The sequence below is a fragment of the Pelophylax lessonae genome (assembly GCF_965119305.1).
Source record: "Pelophylax lessonae genome assembly, chromosome: 6".
Lineage (NCBI taxonomy): Eukaryota > Metazoa > Chordata > Amphibia > Anura > Ranidae > Pelophylax > Pelophylax lessonae.
The window spans coordinates 40,416,862-40,432,833 of record NC_138773.1 but is presented as its reverse complement, the minus strand read 5'-3'; the positions used below and the strand labels follow the sequence as shown (position 1 = coordinate 40,432,833).

At 42.9% G+C, this 15,972-nt stretch overlaps 1 protein-coding gene across 1 annotated transcript; it reads right to left on the bottom strand.

Annotated features, from left to right (window-relative positions):
- Window positions 1–7,321: 7,321 nt before the first annotated feature.
- On the bottom strand, window positions 7,322–9,160 carry LOC309558544 (uncharacterized protein; the record flags this gene model as incomplete). Its single annotated transcript, XM_082261623.1, has 2 exons — window positions 7,322–8,041; window positions 8,633–9,160. 2 exons carry the CDS (start codon window positions 9,158–9,160, stop codon window positions 7,322–7,324), a joined length of 1,248 nt encoding a protein of 415 aa, XP_082117749.1.
- Between the last annotated feature and the right edge of the window lie 6,812 nt (window positions 9,161–15,972).

Sequence of the window (15,972 nt, the reverse complement as noted above, 5' to 3'; positions counted from 1 at the left end):
GAACCGCAATGGAGCGGGGGTTTACTGTATATAATATTAATTAACCACTTGCCAACCGCGCACGACTATCCACGTCGGCGGTCAGCCCCTCACAGGCAAACTAACGTAGGGCTACGTCGCTTGCTTGTGAGGGTCTAGGGAGCGCGCGCGCGCTCCCGCTCCCGCGTGGTCACGGACCCCCCCGCGCGTGTGACCAGCAGACCCGATGTCCGCCGGCCACTCGGCGATCGGCGGGGGAGAGGGAGAATGTCAGGCAGCTTGTGTAAACAAGCCACCTGTCATTCTCCTCGCTGTAAAGACACTGATCACATGGATCTACTATGTAGATCCGTTGATCAGTGTCCTTACAGCTGAAGCCACAGCCAATCACAGTAGAAAGCACGCCCCTAGGGATACACACAGCCCCTCCCTCCCAAATAAAGTTAACCCCTTCACTACCAGTGTATTTTTACAGTAACAGTGCATATATATAGCACTGATTACTGTAGAAATGTCACTGGTAACCCCAAAAGTGTCAAAAATGTCAGTCAAGGGTCCGATCTGTCCGCCGCAATGTCGCAGTACCACAAAAAAAATCGCAGATCGCCGCCATTACGCGTTAAAAAAAAAAACAACAAAAATGACAAAAATCTTTCCCTTTGTTAGTAAACGCGATAACTTTTGCGCAAACCAATCAAAATACGCTTTTTGCGATTTTTTTTACCAAACATAGGTAGCATAAAACAAATTGGCCGAAAATGTTAAAAAATTTTGATTTTTACATTTTTTGGGGGGGGGGGGGGGATTTCATATAAAAAATGTGAAAATATTGCTATTTTTGCAAAATTGACGCTCTTTTTTTGTTTATAGCGCATGATCAAAAAATCGCACAGGTGATCAAATACCACCAAAAGAAAGCTCTGTTTGTGGGAAAAAAAGGACGCCAAATTCGTTTAGGTACAGCGTCGCACGACCGCGCAATTGTCCGTTAAAGTCACGCAGTGTCGAATCACAAAATACCCCCTGGTCGGAATGGGGGTAAAATCTTCCGGGGCTTAAGTGGTTAATATATAATATTGATCACAATCACCACTGTTTTGTTTTATTTTTTTGCTAAATAAACAAAAAAAGATGGAACATTTTGAAAAAAAAAAAAAACCCTGCGTTTTTTTCTTTGTTTCTGCAAATTTTGCAAATAAATAATCTTTGTTTATACAGTGGGTACGGAAAGTATTCAGACCCCCTTAAATTTTTCACTCTTTGTTATATTGCAGCCATTTGCTAAAATCATTTAAGTTCATTCTTCTTCCTCATGAATGTACACATAGCACCCCATACTGACAGAAAAACCCAGAATTGTTGACATTGTTGCAGATTTATTAAAAAAGAAAAACTGAAATATCACATGGTCCTAAGTATTCAGACCCTTTGCTCAGTATTTAGTAGAAGCCCCCTTTTGATCTAATACAGCCAGGAGTCTTTTTGGGAAAGATGCAACAAGTCTTTCACACCTGGATTTGGGGATCCTCTGCCATTCCTCCTTGCAGATCCTCTCCAGTTCTGTCAGGTTGGATGGTAAACGTTGGTGGACAGCCATTTTTAGGTCTCTCCAGAGATGCTCAATTGGGTTTAAGTCAGGGCTCTGGCTGGGACATTCAAGAACCGTCACGGAGTTGTTGTGAAGCCACTCCTTCGTTATTTTAGCTGTGTGCTTAGGGTCATTGTCTTGTTGGAAGGTAAACCTTCTACCCAGTCTGAGGTCCAGAGCACTCTGGAGAAGGTTTTTGTCCAGGATATCCCTGTACTTGGCCGCATTCATCTTTCCCTCGATTGCAACCAGTCGTCCTGTCCCTGCAGCTGAAAAACACCCCCACAGCATGATGCTGCCACCACCATGCTTCACTGTTGGGACTGTATTGGACAGGTGATGAGCAGTGCCTGGTTTTCTCCACACATACCACTTAGAATTAAGGCCAAAAGGTTCTATTTTGGTCTCATCAGACCAGAGAATCTTATTTCTCACCATCTTGGAGTCCTTCAGGTGTTTTTTAGCAACATCCATGCGGGCTTTCATGTGTCTTACACTGAGGAGAGGCTTCCGTCGGGCCACTCTGCCATAAAGCCCCGACTGGTGGAGGGCTGCAGTGATGGTTGACTTTCTACAACTTTCTCCCATCTCCTGACTGCATCTCTGGAGCTCAGCCACAGTGATCTTTGGGTTCTTCTTTACCTCTCTCACCAAGGCTCTTCTCCCCCGATAGCTCAGTTTGGCCGGACGGCCAGCTCTAGGAAGGGTTCTGGTCGTCCCAAACGTCTTCCATTTGAGGATTATGGAGGCCACTGTGCTCTTAGGAACCTTAAGTGCAGCAGAAATCTTTTTGTAACCTTGGCCAGATCTGTGCCTTGCCACAATTCTGTCTCTGAGCTCTTCAGGCAGTTCCTTTGACCTCATGATTCTCATTTGCTCTGACATGCATTGTGATCTGGAAGGTCTTATATAGACAGGTGTGTGGCTTTCCTAATCAAGTCCAATCAGTATAATCAAACACCGCTGGACTCAAATGAAGGTGTAGAACCATCTCAAGGATGATCAGAAGAAATGGAAAGCACCTGAGTTAAATATATGAGTGTCACAGCAAAGGGTCTGAATACTTAGGACCATGTGATATTTCAGTTTTTCTTTTTTAATAAATCTGCAACAATGTCAACAATTCTGTGTTTTTCTGTCAGTATGGGGTGCTATGTGTACATTCATGAGGAAGAAGAATGAACTTAAATGATTTTAGCAAATGGCTGCAATATAACAAAGAGTGAAAAATTTAATGGGGTCTGAATACTTTCCGTACCCACTGTATATATATATATATATATATATATATATATATATATATATATATATATATATATACCAGTAGTACCCGCGTTACTCACATTCTCTACAATGACAGCTGCTGTGCAAAACACAATCAATCAATTCCAATGTACTGGCAGCCTATCTCATTACCTGAGGCCCGAAAATGCCAGGACTGTACAAATACCCCCTAAAATTACCCCTTTTTGGAAAGTAGACAGGCCAATGTAATTAGTAAGAGGCATGGTAAGTTTTTTAAAGTTGTATTTTTTTTTTTTTTTTTGGCCATCATTTTTAAGAAAATAAAGTAATTAAAAAAAAAAATTCACAATTTTCAATTTTTTCTTTTTTTTTTACATACTGTCACCAGTTCAGAAAAGCCTCATCATATAACTGGTGTGGCAGTGTGACAGAAAGTGTTTTTTTTTTTTTTTAACACTCTGTGACCAGAGCAATGCAGTGTTACCATATACATACCAGTAGTACCCGCGTTACTCACATTCTCTACAATGACAGCTGCTATGCAAAGCACAATCAATCCATTCTGATGTACTGGCAGCCTATCTCATTACCTGAAGCCCGAAAATGCCAGGACTGTACAAATATCCCCCAAATGACCCCTTTTTGGAAAGTAGACAGGCCAATGTAATTAGTAAGAGGCATGGTGAGTATTTTAAAGTTGTATTTTTTTTTTGTCATAATTTTTGGGAAAATAAAGTAATTAAAAAAAAAAATTCACAATTTATTTTTTTTTTATTTTTATTTTTTACATGCTGTCACCAGTGCAGTAAAGCCCCATCATATAACTAGTGTGGCAGTGTGACAGAACATGTTTTATTTAATTTATTTTTTTAACACACTGTGATCAGAGCAATACAGCGTTACCATATATATATATATACCAGTAGTACCCGCGTTACCCACATTCTCTACAATGACAGCTGCTATGGAAAACACAATCAGTGTTCTATTAACTATGTAGATCTCAGTAAACAGCGCTCAAAAATGTTGTGCCTTGGAATTCCTACCACATTCTCTAGTACAATATTAACCCTTATTTTAGTGCAACATATCTACTACAGAGCCTTGAAAAAGTATTCATATACCTTGAAATTTTCCATATTTTGTCATGTTACAACCAAAATCGTAAAAGTATTTTTATTGGGATTTTTTCACATAATTGTGATGTGAAAGAAAAATAATAAATGATTTTCAACATTTTTTACAAATAAATTATCTGAAAAATGTGTTGTGCATTTGTATTCACCCTCCTTTACTCTGATACCCCTAACTAAAATCTAGTGGAACAAATTGCCTTCAGAAGTCACCAAATTAGTAAATAGAGTCCACCTGTGTGTAATTTAATCTCAGTATAAATATAGCTGTTCTGTGAAGCCCTCAAAGGTTTGTTAGAGAACCTTTGTGAACAAACAGCATCACGAAGGCCAAGGAACACACCAGACAGGTCAGGGATAAAGATGGGGAGAAGTTTATAGCAGGGTTAAGTTATAAAAAAAAAAATACCCCAAGCAGTGAACATCTCACAGAGCGCTGTTCAATCCATCATCCGAATATGGAAAGAGTATGGTACAACTACAAATCTACCAAGACATGGCCGTCCACCTAAACTGACCGGCTGGGCAAGGAGAGCATTCATCAGAGAAGCAGCCAAGAGGTCCATGGTAACTCTGGAGGAGCTGCAGAGATCTACAGCTCAGGTGGGAGAATCTGCCCACAGGACAACTATTAGTCGTGTGCTCCACAAATCTGGCCTTTATGAAAGAGTGGGTAGAAGAAAGCCATTGGTGAAAGAAAGCCATAAGAAGTCCTGTTTGCAGTTTGTGAAAAACCATGTGGGGGACAGCAAACATGTGGAAGAAGGTGCTCTGGTCAGATGAGACCAAAAATGAACTTTTGGACCTCAAAGCAAAACGCTGTGTGTGGTGGAAAACTAACACTGAACATCACCCTGAACTCACAATACCCACCGTGAAACATGGTGGTGGCAGCATTATGTTGTGGGAATGCTTTTTCAGCAGGGACAGGGAAGCTGGTCAGAGTTGATGGGAAGATGGATGGAGCCAAATACAGGGCAATCTTAGAAGAAAACCTGTTAGAGTCTGCAAAAGACTTGAGACTGGGGCGGAGGTTCACCTTCCAGCAGGACAACGACCCTAAACATAAAGCCAGAGCTCCAATGGAATGGTTTAGATCAAAGCATATTCATGTGTTATAATGGACCAGTCAAAGTCCAGACCTAAATCCAATTGAGAATCTGTGGCAAGACTTGAAAATTGCTGTTCACAGACGCTCTCCATCCAATCTGACAGAGCTTAAGGAATTTTGCCAAGAAGAATGGGAAAAATGTCACTTTCTAGATGTGCAAAGCTGGTAGAGACATTCCAAAAAAGACTTGCAGCTGTAATTGCAGGGAAAGGTGTTTCTACAAAGTATGGTAAGGTCTTAAAGTGGTTGTAAACCGAAATTTTTTTTTTTCACCCTGAATGAGAAAGACATAATGAGCTAGTATGCATCGCATACTAGCTCATTATGAAATACCTTAGAACGAGCCCCCGCTGTGCCACCCGCTTACCTGTATGACCAGTCGCCCGTCTTCCGGGATCGCGGCATCCGGCCATCTGATTGGCCGGAGCTGCGGTGACATCACTCCCACGCACGCGCGCGGGAGCCGACGGTCACGGCACGGGGCTCTGAAGGAACGGCACGAGCGGCCGTTCCTTCAGAGCGCATGCGCCAGTGACGTCACTGGCTGCATGTAAGGTAAATATCTCCTTAACGGTACATGTTTAGGAGATATTTACAGTACCTATAGGTAAGCCTTAATATAGGCTTACCTATAGGTAAAAGTGTCAGAGGAGGGTTTACTTCCTCTTTAAATCACTTTTTCCCCCCATGGGTTAATATATCCAGGACAGCCACTCATCCACTCTAACATCCCTGTTACCATAAAATTGAGGAAAGAGGACTCTAATAGTCTAAAATCCTTACATTGCTTAAAATATAATTTACAAGCCACCGTAAAATTTGCATACATTTTACAGTGCATTCTTCTTGCACCCGGGTTAAAACATTATCTTTCAGTGAGAGCACGATCCGATTACAGTGTCTCACCACCTTCAAGTGCCGGTTCCTGCTCTTTGCGATTTGCTTCCCGTATCCCTACTCCGACGTACGTTTTGTCTCAAACACGTCTTCAGGGGGCGTTGACGACCGCTAATCACTTTCCCTGTCTGGTCTCTCTCCCTACTCTACCCACTTGGCAAGAGTGCACCAAAAGCTTGGGGCAGGGAATTATAATGACCCTGCTGACCCAAGATGGCTGCCAGTGGACAAATGGATGCAGAGTAACCAGGAATGCTGCTCCATGACCCAGGAAACCACAGAGAAATCAGGTTTCAATTGACTTCCTTTACGGTACGACTCGTTTGAGCGCCACCTGCTGTGGAGAAAACAGACTGCAACTGGCTACAAGTGTATTTTGTAAATAGTAGCTGTTGCACTTTTAACTACACATGCAAGTTTGTATTACAATATAACGTACAAGGTATGTTTCAGGTCTCAAAAGGAAGGAAGAGACACTGGAAATGGGGGATATGAGTGTGCTCAAGACAAAAAAAATCTTACAATAGCTAAAAATAATACATTTTAAATTGGTAATACAAAAAAGTATATATATCACACAAAAATATAATAATATTATAAAAATATTTTATACTATTTGATTATATTCTCCAGATTCCTATTTTAATGTCGATTTTCCCATTTACACTCTCAGCGTCCAACGTCCAAACGTTTAAATTTAGACTTGTTGTCTCTCTACCCTTTCAAGATTCATAATAATAATAGGATGTTCTTTGCATTGATGGTTTGTGGATGGCTTGTGGAGGTAAACCTTTTGGCTTTACATCTGGCTCTTTCCATCTTTCCTCCCCTTCCCTTCCTTCCTCCTTTGCCTTTTGTTCCCCCCCCCCCCCCCAATATGCTGACCCAGAGTGGTCCCTTACATTCCCTCTCCCATTCCTTTTTCCCTTCTTTATTTTTGGCACAGTTTCTTCATCTTTCTTCCTTGTTTTTAATATATGCAATTAGGGATGCACCGAAATGAAAATTCTGGGCCGAAACCGAAACCGAAAATTCAGGATGCCCTTGGCCGAAAACCGAAACCGAAACCGAAAATGACTTTTTTCCCCAAATGATTTTAAATAAGTTCTATCAATATTAGACTTGAATTTAATGAATCTGAAATGAAAAACTACAAGCCAATAAAATAAATATAACCACACTTTTATTGAAACTTTGAAAGTATTTTAACACCAAAATTGGACAGAAAATAACTTAAAACAATAAAAATAAACCAACCTCCAAGTGTAAACAGATGTAGCCTTAAGTCATGAACAAATGTTTGCAGGGCTACACAATTTTAATACAAATAAAATAACTGTAACTACACAAATTGGACTGCAGCGCTTTCTATTTAAGTAAAAGTGGCAGGTTTCTTTTCAAGAACAAAAGTTTCTCAGCTTTCTCGCAGGAGAGACGGTTCCTTTTCGCATCAAGAACATGAGATGCTGCACTGAATAGTCTCTCACTCTCTGTGCTGGTGCTTGGGGCAGATAAATATCTGCGTGCAATCTGCGCAAGCAATGGAAAGCGATCTTTGTTCATGCGCCAGTAGTCAAGGGGATTGTCGCTTCTGGAGATGGGTAGTTCAGCGAGATAAATCTCCAGCTGTTGTGTAGCTGCGCTTGTTGTGGCACTGCTGTGGATCGGGGTGCTGCTTTCCTGTAGAATCTCGTCAAACATGTCAGAAAGTGAGGGATTGTGCTCCTCATCACTTGTACGTCGTGACCGTTTCTCTGGCACACTTTGTTCTGTGCTGCGCATCAAGTCACCTTCACCAGATGCTTCCATCTCCTCCAACTGTGCCTGTATCATTTCCCGTGCACGCTGCTTTTTCTCCACGTCGAAGTAATGGTCTTTAAATCGAGGATCTAGTATTGTTGCAATGCAGTAGAGGGGATTGGACTCAGTGTCTTGAAAGCGTTTGTTAACGGCCTCCAATAGAGTGCTTTTAGCGGTTTTTACACCATGGTCTGTTTGCACCTCTTTTCCTAGCAGACGCTTCAGTGCTGCAATCAAAGGAATAACTTCAGCAACGGATGCATTAGCAGAGCTTATTTCCTTGGTTAACTGTTCAAATGGAGCAAGAAGAGACACAATATTTTCAATCAACATCCACTGATGTGCACTGAACGTTGCTGGCAGTTCGTAATCTGCTATGTACGCAGCTAAGACTCGCTTTTGTTCAAGTAGTCTTTCCAGCATATAGTACGTGCTGTTCCAGCGAGTGGCTACATCTTGCTGCAGTCGTTTGGGTGGCATTCCAAAGTGTAGTTGTAAAGCTTGTAATCTTGAATAAGCAAGTGGAGAATGCTTAAAGTGGCCCACAATTTTTCTCCCCGATGCGGTTATATCCGATATGCTACGCTGACTGAGCACTCCCTCATTCACAGCCAACTGCAGTGTGTGTGCCATGCACGGTATGCTATTAAGGCCGCTGTCCTCCATAGCCTTTACCATGTTCCGTGCATTATCTCGGACAATCAGATGCACTTTAGACTTGTCAATGTGCCAAGTTTCAAGCATGGTAGCTAAAGCCTCAGATATCGCTGCTGCAGTATGTGGTCCAACAAATTCTTGTGCATGAAGCAAAATTATTTGCAACTTAAAATCAGTGTCTATCCACTGCGCTGTGAAGCTGAGCATGCTAGTTGGACTTACGTCTGAACTCCAAATGTCAGTGGTAAAACTGAGAGCTGGGATGTCTGCGTTCATCATGAGCTCATGAATGTGTTTTGAAACACGATCAAACATTTCAGGTAGACAGGTGTCTGCAAAATAACGTCTGCTTGGCAATGTGTAACGAGGCTCAATGTGTTGTATGAGCCTACGAAATCCAATGTCTTCCACAACAGAGAATGGCTGGTCATCTAAGGCAATAAATTCCATTATTTTCTCTGTAATGCCATGTGCTTTGGGACCATCGTTTGCAAATTTCTTAGTCTTTTCAAAGACTGTGGCGACAGATGGTGTTGATGTGCTAGTACTAGGGGTACTTTTAAGAACTGTTGCTTTTCTGTACTCTTCATGCTGAATTGGATGTCGTGTTTTCAGGTGGTGTATCAACCCTGTTGTGGAAAAGTGCCTCGCTACTGTACCCCCTCTTGAAATTTCAGCTGAACAAATACTGCAAACTGCAAATTTTAAGTCCTTATCAGAAACTTTGAAATATTTCCACACCGCTGACATTGTAAAGTCACTGGAAGAGAACTATAACTCAGCTATAGATTAAAAAAGAAAAAAAAAGTGACTAACTTAAAAATTAACTTTTTATTATTTTTTATTTACTTATAAAAACTTGATCACACGATTTAAAGCGGAGTTCCGGCCTCGGAAAAGTTTTTTAGAAAAAAATACCCCTGGGGCAGTCAGGGCTAGTACATTCCACAATGGATAGCCTCTGAACTGTCCCGGGTCACACTTGCCTTTTAAAAGAAATACCTTGAAAATGTCTTGTCCAGCGCTGCCATCTCAGGTGTGGGCAGCTGAGGCCAGCGCGTCCTCTTCTGCATCCTCTTCAGTGACGTTGGAGTCCCAGAATGCCCCGCCCTGGCCCCGCTTGTCACTTCCGATGCAGGAACGTCATCCCTGCACAGCTTTTGGGCATGCCCAGCCAGAAGCTGTTTAGCAGGGAATGACGCGCCTGCACCGGATGTGACGAGCGGGGCCGGTGCAGGCGCATTGACTCCTGGGAGTGATGACGTTCAGCTCCCAGGAGTCATCGCAAGCAGAGGGAGGAAGAGGAAGGAAGGTAAGTATATTTTCTTCTATAACAAGGTAAGTAAAAAAAAAAAAAAAAAATCAGGAGTATCCATTTCTTGTTCAGGTTAATGTCCGCAAGCGGATGGCCCAAAGTCATTGTTGAGGCCGGAACTCTGCTTTAAGTAATTGCAGCAGCAGGAGTCAGACACTCTCTTTAAGCCCAGCACAGCTTTCTGCAATACCTTGACCTTCCTCTGACCAGCAGGGGTAGCTCAGCAGTGATGAGTTGCCTGTCATTTAATGACTATTTAATGGCTAACAGCTCCACATACACAGAGGGCAAGCTAGTTTAGATGAGGGCGTCCTGTGCAGCCTGCAGGAAAGGAATTGTGTTTGTGTATGCCTGTATGGCTGGAGCAAAAATGAATGATGCAAATTCCAAGAAGTAGATAGTAATAATACAGCAATAAACAAATGAAATATAACCACATGATTCGCATACTAAACAATGATGAAGAAAATGTGCAAATAATGCAACAGATCAAGAATAAATTCGTAATAGATGTGCAAATATGACATTAAGTGCTAAAAATGGGTTTAATAATTTATGATACCCATTTTTGAGCACTTATTGTCAAATTTGCACATGTTACGGTTAGGAATAAATTCCTGAATCTGTTGCATTATGAGAGAGAGACTGACTGACTCACTGACTGGCTCACTGACTGACTGACTGGACACTCACTGACTGACTCACTGACACTCACTGACTGACTGACACTCACTGACTGACACTAACTGACTGACTGACACTCACTAACTGACTGACTGACACTCACTAACTGACTGACTGACACTCACTAACTGACTGACACTGACTGACTGACACTCACTAACTGACTGACTGACACTCACTAACTGACTGACACTCACTAACTGACTGACACTGACTGACACTCACTGACTGACACTCACTGACTGACTGACACTCACTGACTGACTGACACTCACTAACTGACTGACACTCACTAACTGACTGACTGACACTCACTAACTGACTGACTGACACTCACTAACTGACTGACTGACACTCACTAACTGACTGACACTCACTGACTGACACTCACTGACTGACACTCACTGACTGACACTCACTGACTGACACTTACTCATTGACACTCACTCACTAACTGACTGACACTCACTGACTGACTGACACTCACTGACTGACACTCACTGACTGACACTCACTGACTGACACTCACTGACTGACACTTACTCATTGACACTCACTCACTAACTGACTGACACTCACTGAGTGACACTTACTCACTAACTGACTGACACTCACTCACTCACTGACACTCACTGACTGACTGACACCTACTCATTGACACTCACTCACTGACTGACACTCACTGACTGACACTCACTCACTGACACTCACTGACTGACTGACACTTACTCATTGACACTCACTAACTGACTGACACTAACTGACTGACACTCACTGACTGACACTCACTGACTGACACTTACTCACTAACTGACTGACACTCACTGAGTGACACTTACTCACTAACTGACTGACACTCACTAACTGACTGACACTCACTAACTGACTGACACTCACTCACTGACACTCACTGACTGACTGACACTCACTGACTGACACTCACTGACTGACACTCACTAACTGACTGACACTCACTAACTGACTGACACTCACTAACTGACTGACACTCACTAACTGACACTCACTGACTGACACTCACTGACTGACTGACACTTACTCATTGACACTCACTCACTAACTGACTGACACTCACTGACTGACTGACACTCACTGACTGACTGACACTTACTCATTGACACTCACTGACTAACTGACTGACACTCACTGACTAACTGACTGACACTCACTGACTAACTGACTGACACTCACTGACTGACTGACACTCACTGACTGACACTTACTCACTAACTGACTGACACTCACTGACTGACTGACACTCACTGACTGACTGACACTTACTCATTGACACTCACTGACTAACTGACTGACACTCACTGACTAACTGACTGACACTCACTGACTAGCGCGCTGCAATTAGAATGGGATGAGCACTAGGCTGTGAATTTGTTCTATTATACAGGAGAAAAGGGGAGAAACGTTTTTTTTTTTTTTTTTTTTACAGCATACAGTACATTGACATTACCTTCCTCCACAGCGTGAGCGAACAACATGTGAAGGGAGGAGGTGGGTGGAGCGATCAATCGGAGCAGCAATTGGCGCGGAGGAGGATGAGATCCCCCATACACTCTGCACTCTGGGTCCCTCTCCCCCGGGACGTCACTGTAAATCACAGTGAAGCTCCAGCATAGGATCGCGGCGGACAGGAAAGTTTTACTTTCACTTTCTGCACAGATAAGCGGCCATACATTTTCGGCATATTTAACCCCCTATCGGCCGAAATGAAATAGTTGCATTTTCGGCCGAAAATATCGGTGGCCGAAATTTCGGTGCATCCCTATATGCAATATATAATTAATGTATGTTCGCTTAGTATATGCAATATTTATTTAATTTCATTTTTATTTGTACACTTTGTATATTTATTATGTGTTGTTGTTTTTTTTTAAATATAAGGTTTACATGAAATAGAAGTTGGATCCTGAAGAAGCCTGTAGTGTTGGCGAAACGCATAGATCGGTACCTCTTTCGGGGTTCATCCAATATCTTTACATGTGAATTGTATTTATACATGCATATGTGTAGGAATTTTAATGTATTATATTTTTGTGTGATATATGTACTTTTGTATTATTATTTTTGTTTTTTGGGGGGGCGTGGCCGGCATCCTGAGGTGATGGACGCTTAGTTCTGAGCTCTGGATGAGCGGGATCGTTTAGGCGGCTCACAGCGATGGGGAAGGTAGCAAATTCATCCCAAGACACCTCTACTATTACCCCACAACTTTACTTTTCACATGGGGAAACGCAAGTCGCGGGAAGGACCCCGCAAACTTATACATTTCTTCAGTACAGCGGGGCCTCAGAGAAGTCAAAATGGCACCAGCCTCACAGCACTGCCACACAGAACCACAGCAGCTACTGCTGCTGTGTCTCATGAGACAGATTCCTTAACCACTTGCAGACCAGTCACGTTGACTGTACTTCGGCAAAGTGGCTTGTTCCCATCCAGCGATGTAGACCTACGTCGATGGACTCCTCCCCTTGTGGGCGGCGCGTGTGCGCCACCGGAGGTTTGCTCCCACTGTATTCAGTCACAGCGGGAGTCAGGCCAGCGGAGGAGCGGCGGTGATCATTTTTTTGGGGGGAATTTCATATAAAAAAATTGTGAAAAATATTGTTATTTTTTCAAAATTTACGCAGTTTTTTTGTTTATAGCGCAAAAAGTAAAAAAATCGCGCAGGTAATCAAATACCACCAAAAGAAATCTCTGTTTGTGGGAAAAAAAGGACATAAATTTGGTTTGGGTACGGCGCCGCACAACCACGCAATTGTCAGTTAAAGTCGCACAGTGCCGAATCGCAAAAAGTGGCCCAGACGTAAGACAGCAAAATCCTCCGGTGGTAAAGTGGTTAAGGCAGGAATATACACAAGAGGGGAAGGGTCACACTGACACCTTGATTTTCCAGAGCCCAGTGAAACAGAGGAAGCTGGACATTACAACTACTCAAGTGAGTACCTCTCCCTCCTCTATAATTACTCCACCTGACACAAATCTCTTTGGGGAAAAACTGGATGCTTTTCCCACTGCTGGCCAGCCCATAATTGATTCCACAATGAAGGATATGCTTATTACACTGCGGGGAGCTTTGCAACATGACATGTCAAGCTTTATGAAACAAACTAAAGTTGAAATGGAAGCTCTAGGTAATAGGGTTGATCAAGTGGAATTTAATATGAGTGATTATGCTCAGGCTCACAATGAATTAGTAGATGCCCATGATGCTCTGTTGGATGAAATGCGCACCATGAAAATAAAAATGGCGGACTTGGAGGACCGCTCCCGCCGCAACAATATTAAGTTTTGCGGCATTGCTGAGTCGGTTCCTGCGGCAGAACTAGGCTCCTACCTACAAAAGATGATTGCTGAACTCCTCCCTGATGTGCAAGGTCAGGATTTGACAATTGACAGAGCTCATAGGCCCCCTAAGCCGTCCTTTTTGCCTGAGAGAGTACCTAGAGACGTCATTGCAAAAATACATTTCTTTCATGTGAAAGATCGCTTAATGCAATATGCAAGACAACGTGCCTCCCTGCCTGAACCATATGCAGGTATCTCACTCTACACAGATCTTTCCCAAGCCACTGTAGCTGCCAGGAAAAATCTTAACACCATCACAAAAATCCTGCGCAACAATAACATCAAGTACAGGTGGAAGTTCCCGACTAAACTTGAAATTGAAAGGAACAACAGGACCTTTTGGATTTCTGACCTGGATGATGGCCTCCTCTTAATGAGAAAATGGGGACTACTCCCCCCAGAGGATGATGAAGACATCGCGGACCAACCCTCTCAAGCGGGCAATTCGGGTCGCTGACCCTCCTACCACACCACGCTGTGGTTCCTCCACCTTGGAATTATTACACCGAGCTCTCTGGGCCCCTACCTGACCGTACTCCCTTGAGTTGCTTTTCCCCTCCTAAATTGACAGATCCCGTCCGGCTGGACTATTGATCTTAACCCCTTAGAGATGCGTATAGGATTCGCCTGTCCAATGGGCCGCTGGAGGCCCTCCATTGCCAGGGCGGCTGCCTGTATGTTCAAATTTTCCCCTTTTTTGTTGTCTTATTATTCTTTATATTTTTATTTCATCAGCAAACCTTTTGTTGGTGCACCGTGCACTTCTTTATCACCTGACGTGACTTTGTGGCACTCCCTTTGTATACTTTTTCTAATGTGTTGCCATGGTACTGAAACTAGTATCTCTTAATACAAAGGGCTAATAGCCCACACAAAAGGAGATCTCTTTGGAAAGACGCTGTTAACAAACAAGCAGATATTCTATGCGTACAGGAGACGCACTTCACAGCACTGAACCCACCTAAATGCTCTCACAGATCTTTTCCACATATTTTTCAGGCAAACTTTTCTAAAAATCAAAGGGGTGTCATGATGGCATTCAGGGACACTCTGTCCTTTCACTTACTGGACCTAGTTACGGATGTCAACGGCCGGTTCCCGATTGTTGTGGCAACCATCAATAACATTACCTATACCCTGGTCACACTATATGCTCCTAATACCCATCAACAAAAGTTTGTTGACAAAAGAAGGTGAGATCAGTGCAGAGGGGGTATGTTCTTCTTTGTGGAGACTTTAATATCACCATGGACCCATCTATAGATTCCACAGCTGGAACTTGCAAGAAAAAGTTTGGCTCCCTATGTTTTTAAAGAGGACTTCCACGATCCCTGGTGGTGTTTGAATCCCACTGGACGGGATTTCACTTTTTTCTCTAATCCGCATTCCTCTTATAGCTGAATTGACTATTTCCTGGTTGATCGTAAGCTGTTGTTGAAAGTATCTGATGTAACAATTGATAACATTTCCTGGTCTGACCATGCACCGGTCTCTCTTGAGATCGCGGATGGTCACCCCAGGTTCAATACCTCTTTATGGAGGAATAATACCTTTTTGCTGGCTGATCCGGCTTGCACTGAGGAATTGAAGGTCCGCCTTCAGGAGTTCTTTTTCTTCAATGCAGGGGGCTCGGTCGATATATTTAATCTATGGTGTGCTCACAAGGCATTAGTTCGGGGATTGCTAATATAGATGAATGCCAGAGTTAAACGTAAAAAAACACAATATATATCGTCTCTTCTGGCGGAGATTGCTCGGCTGGAGAATTTGCATAAAATTAATTTACAGTACTCGGTACTGGCAGAACTCACTAAAGTTAGATCTGATCTTAGATTGGCCCTGTTAGATAATCATGATAGGTATATCCTGAAATTAAAAGCATCCTCCTATTCGCAGAGACACAAAGCAGGGAAATGGTTAGCCAGACAGTTGCAGCAACAACGCACTAGAACCCGGATCTCCCAACTGGCTCATCACGCCAAAGGTACCTTGGCTATTAGCCCACATGACATTGCACAGAACTTTAGCGATTACTACTCCTCATTGTATAATTTGCGGGAGGACCCTGGTGTACATCAGCCCTCTCTAGAGGAAATTAACACTTTCTTGGACAAATTGAGGTTACCCGCAATAGATGCATTGACCCTAGAATTAGTAGATAGACCTATAGACCCTCAAGAAATCA